At 55.4% G+C, this 13,723-nt stretch overlaps 1 protein-coding gene across 1 annotated transcript in view; it reads right to left on the reverse strand.

The window, feature by feature from the left end:
* The window catches only part of madd (MAP-kinase activating death domain), a 57,424-nt gene that overhangs the window by 15,054 nt on the left and 28,647 nt on the right, over positions 1–13,723 (reverse strand). The window contains 11 exon segments of the mRNA XM_060071326.1: positions 609–709; positions 2,068–2,118; positions 3,381–3,590; positions 4,377–4,527; positions 4,837–5,023; positions 5,672–5,780; positions 8,668–8,727; positions 10,596–10,697; positions 11,960–12,099; positions 12,849–13,120; positions 13,501–13,709. Of these exon segments, the coding sequence (XP_059927309.1) occupies positions 609–709; positions 2,068–2,118; positions 3,381–3,590; positions 4,377–4,527; positions 4,837–5,023; positions 5,672–5,780; positions 8,668–8,727; positions 10,596–10,697; positions 11,960–12,099; positions 12,849–13,120; positions 13,501–13,709 (1,592 nt within the window).

A 13,723-nucleotide genomic window follows, 5' to 3' on the forward strand; every position in this document is an offset into this window, starting at 1 on the left:
GGAAGAAGAGGAGAAAGAGGAGGAGAAAGAAGAGGAGGAGGAGGAGGAGGAAGAGGAGGAGAAAGAAGAGGAGGAGGAGGAGGAGGAGGAGGAGGAGGAGAAAGAAGGGGAGGAGGAGGAGAAAGAAGAGGAGGAGGAGGAGAAAGAGGAGGAGGAGGAGAAAGAAGAGGAGGAGGAGAAAGAAGAGGAGGAGGAGGAGGAGAAAGAAGAGGAGGAGGAGGAGGAAGAAGAGGAGGAGAAAGAGAAAGAGGAGGAGGAGAAAGAGGAGGAGGAGGAGGAGGAGGAAGAAGAGGAGTAGAAAGAGGAGGAGGAGAAAGAGGAAGAGGAGGAGGAGGAAGAAGAGGAGAAGAAAGAGGAGGAGGAGGAGAAAGAGGAGGAGGAGAAAGAGGCGTAGAAAGAGGAGGAGGAGGAGAAAGAGGAGGAGGAGGAGAAAGAAGAGGAGAAAGAGGAGTAGAAAGAGGAGGAGAAAGGAGAAAGAGGAAGAGGAGGACAAAGAGAAAGAGGGGGAGGAGGAGAAAGAGGAGGAGGAGTGGAAAGAGGAGGAGGAGGAGAAAGAGGAGGAAAGAGAAAGAGGGGGAGGAGGAGAAAGAGGAGGGGGAGGTGGTCACCTGAGAGCCGGAGGTCACACTGAGCCCGCTGTCGGCGCTGATCTGGGATTTCTTCTCCTCGGTGTCGGTGGTCTCGGGGCGCGGCTGCTTCCCGTCCGACCCTGCAGGAGGACAGAGCCGTGACTGGGGGCCGTGTCGCTGCTGCTGCTCCACCACGGCCCCCTGGCCCCCCGGCCCCCCGCGCCCCCCCCAGGGGCCCAACACCCTTACCTTCTGCAGGGGGCGGCAGGCCCCGTACCGTAGTGGCGCCGAGGGCAGCACAGTAATCATGATGTGATGAGGACACTGCTGAGGGCATTAACACTAACGCAGCTCATCCTAAGTCCTGCTCATAGACTCAACGAGTCGTAGCCACAAGTCATACACAAATGTTATAACAGATATTAAGCAGTAAATGCAAAACAAACGGGCAGAAATTACTGATTATAACCAAACTGCAAGATACGAGTGGCCCATGGCCCAGGGTGCACAGAAGAGACAGACACAGGCAGTTAGCATGCACACCCAACAAGACAGTACAATCATCACTGAACCCCTGACTGTTCATAACACAGCATTAATGATGGCTGTTAATGTTTCTAAGGTTGGTCGTCAGGGAAATAATGAAGTCCAGGACTACCGTACGATGCACGGGGCTAAAGCCACGACAATCAGCAATCACAGAGGAAACATTTACCTGAGAGCTTACACTGCGGGAGACATAAGAGCACAAAGGGTCAGACACAGCAGCGCTATCATCCTATGGAGAGCACCCAAGGGTGCTCCTCTCTGGCGGCTCACCTCCCCACTGGAGACCCCTAACGAATCCCGTCCCCTAACGAGGCCCTCACCCCTAACGAGGCCCGCCCCCTAACGAGGCCCGCCCCCTAACGAGGCCCGTCCCCTAACGAGGCCCGCCCCCTAACGAGGCCTATCCCCTAACGAGTCCCGTCCCCTAACGAGGCCCGCCCCCAAACGAGGCCTATCCCCTAACGAGGCCCGCCCCCTAACGAGGCTCCTCCTTCTCTAACTGTTACTCAATGGTTTATGCAGCAGAGATATTCCCTGACACTATAGGATGGTTTAGTTTGAGGACTTATTCCACATTCCAGAGGAAGAGGTTTGTTGTTTGTGATGAGGAATCCCTTTCGTAACACCCCTCGCTTTGTTTGATATACTTGATATGAGATATACTGATGGAAACCTCTATGATAAATATTAGTTATTATATTATGAGTTATGAGTTGATTTTACACCTTCATTTACCTGGACTAGCTGTTGTCACCTAGACATAGAAAAGGATGATTTTTCCTCATATTATATAGAATCTATTTTCTGTAAACCTCGATCAGTGTCTTGTGTAGAAAACGAGGACATGTTTCAGAGCTGAATGGGGCGGGGGGGGGGGGGGGGGGAACCAACAACCCTTATATCTTTAGTTTGTGGTACTTTGTCCTCTGTTGTGTGCGGAGTCTCTTACTCTGTGGTTTTTCCAAAGCACTTTGCTTATCCCGGTGCCTGCTCCACAATTCTACCCAAGATGCATTGCAAGCAAGGAGAGAAAGACAGAGAGAGTCAGAGAGGCTGGGAGAGAAGGCATGTATGGGGGATGAGCGTTAAAAGAAGACAAAACAAAATTAGTCATCGTCAAAAACAAATATGTTATTAACCAAATGAGGAGGGTTTGTAATGTCTGCCTGAAGCCCACCAATCGGCGAGGACCTGAGGACCGGACCACTGTGATGGTACGACCCGTCTTCAACGGGGGCTACAGGGCGACATCGCAACCCATCAGGGACCCCCTGGACCGCGGCCCCGGAGAACCAGGAGACCCTCAGGACCTCCGGCTCCCCAGGGCCGGGGTGCGAGGGGGGGTGACCGGGATGTAAAGGAGCGTGGGATGACGGTGGGAAGCCTTTCAGCGGTGGAATGAGGCAGTCGCAGAAGCAGGGATGCAAGGAGTCTCAAGGCACTGTGGGACCGAAGGGGCTTCTTCTAGAAGGTAGAGGGGGGTTGGGGGGGGTGAGGGTGGTCTCACTGAACCTGTCCCCGGTAAACAGACCCAGAACCCACTGCGGTGGCCTTTGGCTCTCTACTGGGACTGTCTACGGGGAGCGGGTTGGCCCACCCTCCATGCCAGAGCGATGGGGGAGGTGTCCAACCGGCACCTCGCAACCAGATGAAACCTGCAGTCAGGCGTTATAGACGAGCGCCGATCCATCGATGCGCGGCTCCAGGCTACCTCTGCCCAGGACTGCAGATTTAGAGATCAGGACAGAACAACACAAGGCTGCATGCTCCAGGCTGCACGCAGGCAAACCACCAGGTCAGAGGTCAGGGGTCGGACAGCAGGGTCAGGGGTCAGACGGGGACAAGAGGGGGGCTCAGACTTCAGGGAAAACCGAAGCACACACAAGGCTGGTCGTCAGGGCGATATTCCACACACCTCCACACTCCGGCCAGGCACCCAGTGGGTGACCCTCGGGCACCCAGTGGGTGACCCCCGGGCACCCAGTGGGTGACCCTCGGGCACCCAGTGGGTGACCCCCACCTCTAGACCTGTAGTCCAGACCCAGAATGTTACATTTCATATATTTCCATTTTTCAATCCAATTGTTTGTAGAAGGTGAAGCCGGGGTGTGGCTGGAGGTGAGTGGAATACGAGACGCCCCAGGGGGTCCACTGGGGGGGGGGGGGGGACTCAGGAGGGGGTGAGCATACCCTGGGGGGGCAGGGGGGACTCGCGGCGCACATGCAGATGCGGGGGGAGGAGGGGGTGTCTGGAGTACACACCGATGGAGGCGATAAAGTTCTCCTCGTTCAGACTGCGCGTGTCGAAGCTGCGGAGCCCCTTGCCCTGCGCGGCGTGGTGGGGGGGCGGCAGCTGCAGCCGCGGCACGGCGAGCGGGCCCTGGGGGGCCCGGGGGGCCGGCGCCGGCCCCGGGGGGCTCTCCGTGCTGCCCGGGCTGACGTCCGTTGGGCTGCGCTTACGCTTCTCAGGGTCTGACCGAGGGAGGGGGCGCAGGAACCGGATTGATCAGGTTAGAGAGAGACAGACCGGTCTGATCAGGTTAGAGAGAGAGACAGACCGGTCTGATCAGGTTAGAGAGAGAGAGACAGACCGGTCTGATCAGGTTAGAGAGAGACAGACCGGTCTGATCAGGTTAGAGAGAGAGACAGACCGGTCTGATCAGGTTAGAGAGAGAGAGACAGACCGGTCTGATCAGGTTAGAGAGAGAGAGACAGACCGGTCTGATCAGGTTAGAGAGAGACAGACCGGTTTGATCAGGTTAGAGAGAGACAGACCGGTTTGATCAGGTTAGAGAGAGACAGACCGGTTTGATCAGGTTAGAGAGAGACAGACCGGTTTGATCAGGTTAGGGAGACAGACAGAGAGAGGCGGGTTAATACTGAACATCCAGAGGTCAGTGAAGGGGGTTTTGCAGTCGTCTGCTTGGTTATTTTGGATAAGATCCACCTTTCATTCCCATTTTCCCTTTTTCTAAACGGCCATGAATAAACCGGGCGACAGTCGCTGTGTGGCCGTACCTTTGGTTTGGTAGTGCGTGTGGGGTTAGAAGAGGAGAGTACGGTGCTGTGTGGCCGTACCTTTGGTTTGGTAGTGCGTGTGGGGTTAGAAGAGGAGAGTACGGTGCTGTGTGGCCGTACCTTTGGTTTGGTAGTGCGTGTGGGGTTAGAAGAGGAGAGTACGGTGCTGTGTGGCCGTACCTTTGGTTTGGTAGTGCGTGTGGGGTTAGAAGAGGAGAGTACGGTGCTGTGTGGCCGTACCTTTGGTTTGGTAGTGCGTGCGTGCGATCTCCAGCAGGCTGAAGACACTGGCCATGCCGCCCAGGCCCGCGTTGGTGTACGAGTGCTCCAGGCTCGACACCGTGCACTTCAAGATGTCCAGCATTCCCTTATACACCTTCCTGTTCACCTCCTGGCGACACACACACACACACCACTCAGCAACACACATTTACAGCTACATTGAGGGCGTTTAGCGGACGCCATTATCCAAAGCGACTTACAATGAGTCCATTTTTCAATAGGAGAAACAATATATATCGCTGTCTGCACAGTAAGGATGTTCATAGAACCAAGTATCAAGCACTAACCATCACTAGGTTAACCCATTCCCGGTACACAACAGAGACAGGTAGGGGAAGACGCTAAACAACGCTACGAGACATTTTGAAAGGCATGCAAACACACTAAGGAGAAGCTTCAGTGTTGTTCGTCCTCTCACCACGTCTCTGATGACCTCCTGTCGGGCGTCCTCCTCTGATTGGACGGCGCGGTTCAGCTTGCTCAGCACGAAAACGCGCAGCTGCTCGTTCTCCAGCAGGCGGCGCACCTTCTTCATGTTGAGCCAGCCCACGCCCTGGCCCTCCAGCACAGAGCCCACCACCTCCTTCAGGAACTGCTGGTTCTCACTGCGGGAGGAAGGCCTTCAGCTGGGAGGAGACACTGCACCACCCCTCTGGGCCTGAAGGGCTACACCTTCAGCTGGGAGGAGACACTGCACCACCCCTCTGGGTCTGAAGGGCTACACCTTCAGCTGGGAGGAGACACTGCACCACCCCTCTGGGTCTGAAGGGCTACACCTTCAGCTGGGAGGAGACACTACACCACCCCTCTGGGCCTGAAGGGCTACACCTTCAGCTGGGAGGAGACACTGCACCACCCCTCTGGGTCTGAAGAGCTACACCTTCAGCTGGGAGGAGACACTACACCACCCCTCTGGGTCTGAAGAGCTACACCTTCAGCTGGGAGGAGACACTGCACCACCCCTCTGGGTCTGAAGAGCTACACCTTCAGCTGGGAGGAGACACTACACCACCCATCTTCAGCTGGGAGACTACACTTTTGCACTTCTCGTCTAAGGTTTGCCTTTGTTTGTTTACCTTATTGCAAACAGTTAACAGTGAAGGAATAATCGTACGCAGACTTTAATCATGCCGTTCCGAGGGCAAGGCGGACTGGACTCGATCCTGAAACTAGCACCCCTCTCTCCTGCATCGAGAAGCGCTTTGATCACATGTCACACAGCCAGAGCCAGCGACGCTCTGAGCAGGCCTCACCTGGTGTTGCTGATGCGGCCTTGGGGCGACGGCGACTCCCTCTTCACCGTGGGGCTGTGCTTGATCACCGACGACTTCTGGTCCACCAGCGCACGCGGGGCCCGGGCTCCTGAGAAGGGCCAGAGGAGTGAGCTCTCTGGGGCCCGGGGGGGCCCCCAGGGGGGCCACAGCGTCACAGAGGACCACGCACTAGGCTAGCCTCGCCGCAGAGGGGCTAGCCACACCGCAGAGGGGCTAGCCTCGCCGCAGAGGGGCTAGCCTCGCCGCAGAGGGGCTAGCCTCGCCGCAGAGGGGCTAGCCTCGCCGCAGAGGGGCTAGCCTCGCCGCAGAGGGGCTAGCCACGCCGCAGAGGGGCTAGCCTCGCCGCAGAGGGGCTAGCCTCGCCGCAGAGGGGCTAGCCTCGCCGCAGAGGGGCTAGCCTCGCCGCAGAGGGGCTAGCCTCGGCGCAGAAGGGCTAGCCTCTCAGAGGGGCTAGCCTCGGCGCAGAGGGGCTAGCCTCGGCACAGAGGGGCTAGCCTCTCAGAGGGGCTAGCCACGCCGCAGAGGGGCTAGCCTCGACGCAGAGGGGCTAGCCTCGACGCAGAGGGGCTAGCCTCGACGCAGAGGGGCTAGCCTCGACGCAGAAGGGCTAGCCTCGGCGCAGAGGGGCTAGCCTCGGCGCAGAGGGGCTAGCCACTCCGCAGAGGGGCTAGCCTCGGCGCAGAGGGGCTAGCCTCGGCGCAGAAGGGCTAGCCTCTCAGAGGGGCTAGCCTCGCCGCAGAGGGGCTAGCCTCTCCGCAGAGGGGCTAGCCTCGCCGCAGAGGGGCTAGCCACGCCGCAGAGGGGCTAGCTCGCCAGGCCGCGCGGAGCCCCAGGAGAGGCCTTTGAACTAGCGCTAACACCACGACGGAAGGAGGAAGAGGACCCTCTCACTATGAGAGGGACACACACACGCACACACGGGGTACTCTACTGGGGCGGGGTCACAAGCTAACCGCTAACCACTGCTACGGCCTAGTGGTAAAAACAACCGGGGTGAAGAAAGAGTCAGTAACACACACACAAGCACAGCTGGTGGTGACAACACACAATGGCATCGCACAACAACAAGGACAGCCTGCACAACAACCACAACAACCACAGCAACAGCATGCAGAACTAAGAGAGAAGGTGACAGGAGGATGGAGCCCGATGTAAGGACACTGAGTGGCTCCATGAGGCAGTGAGGTGGTAGGATGTAAGGACACTGAGTGGCTCCATGAGGCAGTGAGGTGGTAGGATGTAAGGACACTGAGTGGCTCCATGAGGCAGTGAGGTGGTAGGATGTTAGGACACTGAGTGGCTCCATGAGGCAGGGAGGTGGTAGGATGTTAGGACACTGAGTGGCTCCATGAGGCAGGGAGGTGGTAGGATGTTAGGACACTGAGTGGCTCCATGAGGCAGTGAGGTGGTAGGATGTTAGGACACTGAGTGGCTCCATGAGGCAGGGAGGTGGTAGGATGTTAGGACACTGAGTGGCTCCATGAGGCAGGGAGGTGGTAGGATGTGAGGACACTGAGTGGCTCCATGAGGCAGGGAGGTGCTAGGATGTTAGGACACTGAGTGGCTCCATGAGGCAGGGAGGTGCTAGGATGTTAGGACACTGAGTGGCTCCATGAGGCAGGGAGGTGGTAGGCTGTGGGCTCTACTGAGCTTCAGGGCGGCTGGAACAAATGGAAACAAACCTCTGATGGACAATCTGAATGTCACTCTTAGAGAGGTATTGAACATGTGAGGGTTAAGCCCAAAGCATAACAACGTTTTGGGGCCGACACGAAATGTCGGAAGAGTTTTTGCATCAGTGAGTTGAGTCATATTTAACCAAATCAATACAGCCAAAGCCGTGTTCTGTGTCCACGCTCCTGCTGAAACAGCTCTCAATTCAGAGACTGAATTATTGAACACATGGCCCTGCTCCAGTTGGGATGGATACCACTCATCAATACACGTGGCTTAATCCAGAACCTGAGAAAAGTCAGTCCACTTTATGTCTGTTGACCAGCCCTTTTTTAGAAGATAAACTAACCTCATTCAGACCTTCTTTAGTACCAGTAGGGATATTAGTATGACATTTAAGTGTCTCAAACTATGGGCTCTATTCAACAAGCACTTGAATTTGACTGCTGTTTAAGTCGATCATTGACTTTATATTCAATATTGGGTAATATCATTACTGATTAAGACTATACAACCAATGGTATTTGTAGAACTGTAATAATTTCATCATCAATTATGCCTCTTTAATCCATCGTAAAGGTCCATAAAAAGTTGACACATTACTTAATGTATTGGGGATTGTATCAAATCAAGTCAAATGATGTTCAACCTTTGAGACTAGCATGACAAAGGTCATGCTAACCCTGTTGCCTTCTACACTACCAAACGTCCTCGGTAGTGACTAACCCCCTAGCCTCTACAAACCTCCTACACTACCAAACGTCCTCGGTAGTGACTAACCCCCTAGCCTCTACAAACCTTCTACACTACCAAACGTCCTCGGTAGTGACTAACCCCCTAGCCTCTACAAACCTCCTACACTACCAAACGTCCTCGGTAGTGACTAACCCCCTAGCCTCTACAAACCTTCTACACTACCAAACGTCCTCGGTAGTGACTAACCCCCTAGCCTCTACAAACCTCCTACACTACCCAACATCCTAGGTAGTGACTAACCCCCTAGCCTCTACAAACCACCTACACTACCAAACGTCCTGAACATAACAACGGCCACAGCTTCCGATCAGAAGAGACCGTTGGAGAACTAGGTTTAAAGACAGAGCAGAGGTCCGGCCCGTTCATAAATAAGATCTGAGAGCGTGGCCTGTGGCTGGTGTTGAATGGCAGTTAGTGAGGGAACAGTCACGATGGCGGTGATGGGAGGACAGCATCGACACCGAGGCCCAGGTGATGAATGCTGGGAGATGTAGTTGACTGGCTGGGAGAAACATGCAGTTCAGCAGTCAAAGGGCAGAACCCACCTTCTCCTCTCCCCGGGCCAGCCTCTGATATTATCTCCATTAGAGAATTTAGCCCAAATACTGCACACAGAACCCAGAATTAGAGGACATAGAGAGGGGACACCGGCCGGGACAAACCAGTCTGTTATCAACCCAATGACACAACGACATGCACACCCAACAGGGCATCAGAGAGAGAGAGGAGGAGACGGGGACAGAGACACAATGACAAAACATAAGCAAAAGGATGCGTTGATGAGGGCACACCATAAACCTTGTCACAAAAGGTTGTACGATCTGCTTTTGGAACAATTAACAACATCAACTTGTTTCCCAGAACCATTGAATGCCTCCTTGTAGCTGTGTCGGGCGATTACTTGCACAAACGTGAAGCTCAGGGTCAACTACATGAATGAGTTAGGTTTGTGATCTAGTTTCATATGAAGCAAGCCGTTGGGTTTATGCTAGAAAACACATTGAGATGACACATCCTATACATTTAGTTAAAAGTGTCATATTTTAATACTGTTCTCTGTTTAAGTTAAGTTAGCACTATTGGTTTTAAAACTGTGAGGGACTTAGGCCCTCGAGATGATGAGACGCCCAACAGCGTGACCAGGAGGCTTCAGGTTCACCGACTCAGAGAGGAGGGCCATTCAGGGGGAATGACCCTTCTGATGCACACAACGATTCCCTTGTGGTTCAAATCAACGCAAAGGGGATCGAGCACTCTGTCACACGGTGCGGATCAAAACCACAGTCTTCCTGCATCAGATCATCACACCAACAGTCTGCATGTCCTACGGTAGGGGGTCCACGATGTGTGTCAGGACACTAAAGACCTACCAGTCCTACGCACACGGAGGAAGAGAGGGGGGACGGAGGGGAACAGAGGGGGACAAGCCTAAAGTGGCCTCTGGTTCCTAGACCGAGGCTAGGAGAGCTAGAGGAGAGCTATCGCTGGTGGAGGCTCTGGGCTAGGGCTCACACAGGGAGGGTTAGAGAGGAGTGGGGGGCACAGCACACGTAACATACCCGGGCTGTCAGGCTCATCTGAACGAGAGACAAACACACGCACATCAAAGGACCGTTGAGTCATTTCAGGGCAGCGATCGAGGAAACGTCTGCATGCTCCAGGCTTTGTTTCTCTCTCAGGATGTGATCCGCATATAAATGTGAAAATCCACCGCCGAGGGAAAACTTTTGCACAATTAAATTCAGATCGTTCCAATTATAATCTGGGCACCTCAACGTCCCAAATAAAATGGAAATAGTTTTACTTTCACAAATCTTTCTATTTATTACTGTGAGGGGTTGATTTTTACATTCACAGGAGTTCATCCTTGAGAGAAAAACCTAATTTATATAAATACATATTCTCCTCGATTAATTAAAACAGTGTGATGGAGGTTTATAGGATGACAGGGGGTTATTGAGGCCGTAAACACGTTCTACCAACCTGCTTCATCCATCTCTTCCTCTACATCAAAGTTTAACATCTCTTTTTTAAATAATATAATTTTAAAAAATTCAAAATAAAATATAAAGAAAAAGAAAGAAAAGCAGGACATTCAATGACGATGATACACCTCAAAAAGCAAAGCTGGTGAAAAATTAACAAAACTATAGCTGATGTTGATCTGAATACAAACGCCATCATTAATTCAATATTACAAACGCATCACTTCACAGCTCGCTATAGGATTAGCATGGAATGGATATACTACGATAAATATGATGTAACGGATAGGCTAAGATACATTTAATGAAATGGATATGCTAAAACATGAGTTAATGGATGGACCAAGATACCTTTAATGTAAGGGATAAGATCACTTCTTTACTGTTGTTGAGGTCATCCTCAGGTTGATGTGGAACGGTAGGAGAGACTCTTACTGAGTGAGAGAGCAGAGCGGTGCAGAAGGCGGGGTATGAACGCAGGGCCGTACCTTTGAGGCTGGGGAAGGGGGTGGCCTTCTCGCGGGCCCCCTTGTTGGGGATGGCCAGGTTGGACAGACTGAAGTTGCTCCCGTGGTTCTTGTACAGATTACCTGTTGGTCGGGGACACAGGGTGGGGATCAAAGAGGCTCTCTGACCTTTACTAGCCCACTAACCCACTCACCCACTCACCCACTCACCCACTAACCCACTAACCAACCCACCCACTCACCCACTCACCCACTAACCCAATAACCCACCCACTAACCAACCCACTAACCCACTAACCAACCCACTCACCCACTAACCAACCCACTCACCCACTAACCAACCCACTCACCCACTCACCCACTAACCAACCCACCCACTCACCCACTCACCCACTAACCAACCCACCCACTCACCCACTCACCCACTAACCAACCCACCCACTCACCCACTAACCCACTCACCCACTCACCCACTAACCAACCCACCCACTCACCCACTCACCCACTAACCCACTAACCCACTAACCCACTAACCCACTCACCCACTAACCAACCCACTAACCAACCCACTCACCCACTCACCCACTAACCAACCCACCCACTAACCCACTCACCCACTAACCCACTCACCCACTCACCCACTAACCCACTCACCCACTCACCCACTAACCCAATAACCAACCCACTAACCCACTCACCCACTAACCCAATAACCAACCCACTAACCCACTAACCAACCCACTAACCAACCCACTCACCCACTAACCCACTAACCAACCCACTCACCCACTAACCCAATAACCAACCCACTAACCCACTCACCCACTAACCAACCCACTAACCCACTAACCAACCCACCACTAACCCACTAACCAACCCACTAACCCACTAACCAACCCACTAACCCACTCACCAACCCACTAACCCACTAACCAACCCACCCACTAACCCACTCACCCACAAACCAACCCACCCACTAACCAACCCACTAACCCATTAACCAACCCACCCACTAACCAACCCACTAACCCACTAACCCATGAAGCAGAACCATCGTGGCGGAGGTGAACTGGAATGCAGCCCAAATTAAAACACATCTGATGTGATTCAGGGATTGGTCCGCTTTGGGTTCACCAAGCCAATCACTGCTCGGGGGCGGGACTAAAGAAACATGCTTACTGAAGGACTCCGTGGGACCATTGCCACCCAGAGACAACGCGTCCACATCTGTGGACGGATCGGGCTTTAAAAGGACATCCTCCAAACACCAACCACAGAGAGCAGCGTCACCGGCAGACCCGGGATCTGCTCGGTGATTGGTTTAGGAGGTCAACCAATCACCAGTCTGAATTATGAACCTGCACTGAGCAGCGTCAGGGACTCACTGGCGAAGGACATGAGGCCCCCGAAGCCGTCGTTGCTGTTGTTGGAGATGGTGGAGTTGGGCGAGCTGGTCCGCGAGTCGCCCTCGCCGTCCGACTCCCCCGGGAGACGCAAGCTGCTGGGACGCAAGGGCCGCTGGGACCTGGGGGCGGAGCCAGCGTCTCAGTGGGACACACACACCGGTACACCAGCACAGACACACACACACTTACACACACACACACACACGCAGACAGACACAGGCGCGCAAACAGACACACACACACGCAAACAGACACACACACACGCAAACAGACACACACACGCGCAAACAGACACAGGCGCGCAAACAGACACACACGCGCAAACAGACACACACGCGCAAACAGACACACACACGCGCAAACAGACACACACGCGCAAACAGACACACACACACGCAGACAGACACACACACACGCAAACAGACACACACACGCGCAAACAGACACACGCGCAAACAGACACACACACGCGCAGAGCCAGCTCAGTGAGCGCTCAGACCACCACAGAGCCTCAGTCGGTCACACACACACCCCCCCAGGGGGGGCACTGACAGACGCCCAGAGAGCAGAACCCCACAGAGCCTCAGTCGGTCACACACACACACACCCCCCCAGGGGGGGCACTGACAGACGCCCAGAGAGCAGAACCCCACAGAGCGACGCCCCACCACAGACTCAACAGCACCATGGGACGGACGGCGTGCGGACATGCAGCGCTAGCCAATCAGCGGACGGCTGGGTCAGACACCAGTCAGAGGTTAGTTGGTTTAGGTTAGTTTGGTCTACACACACACGCGGGACATTGCCATGGCGGGCAGAAGCTCGTTTGAACGAGGACATCCATCGAGCGGTGAGCAGTGGAACACACTTGTTGCCGTTGAGGCTCTGGTTGAAGCGGGGCGTGTACGACTCCACCTGCCCCTCGGGGTCGTCCTCTGAGGGGAAGCCGTACTGCGGCTCAAAGTACGGGTTGTCATACTCGGCCTTCTTGTCCTTGGCGGGCTCGGGGGCTGCGTCCGTGGTGATCCTGGGGAAGGGGCCCCCCACCGGGCCCCCCAGGCCCCCCAGGCCGGGCACCGGGTTCTGCAGGGCGGCGGCGGCGGAGGCCTCCATCTCCCCCGGCTCCCCCGGCTCCCCCTGCTGGGGACCAGAAGAACGCCGTCAGACTCCCACCGGACACAAACCTCACTTCAGGAACTGGTGGACCCCCTCACCTGGTGAACCCCCCCTCCCCCCCACCTGGTGGACCCCCTCACCTGGTGAACCCCCCCTCCCCCCCACCTGGTGGACCCCCTCACCTGGTGAACCCCCCCTCCCCCCCACCTGGTGGACCCCCTCACCTGGTGGACCCCCCCCCCCCCCCCCTTACCTGGTGGACCCCCTCACCTGGCAGCCCCACCCCCCCCCTCACCTGGTGGACCCCCTCACCTGGCAGACCCCCCCCCCCCCCCCCCCCTCACCTGGCGGACCCCCCCCCCTCGCCTGGTTGACCCCCCCCCTCACCTGGCGGACCCCCTCACCTGGTGGAGCCCCTGGATGACGGTGCTGGGCGAGGAGCTGGCGGTGGTGCTGGAGGAGGAGCGGAGGGGCTGGCCGTCGGGGGGCTCGGCGGCGGAGGGGTCTGCGCCGGGGGGGCCCTCGAGCCCCGGCCCCTCCCTGAGCGGCGGGAGGTCCTGGAACTCCACCTCGCTGGGGTCCCCCAGGGCGGCGTGGGAGGGCGGGTCCAGGCCTACGGAACACGGG

The sequence above is a fragment of the Gadus macrocephalus genome, chromosome 14, assembly GCF_031168955.1.
Source record: "Gadus macrocephalus chromosome 14, ASM3116895v1".
Classification (NCBI taxonomy): Eukaryota; Metazoa; Chordata; class Actinopteri; order Gadiformes; family Gadidae; genus Gadus; species Gadus macrocephalus.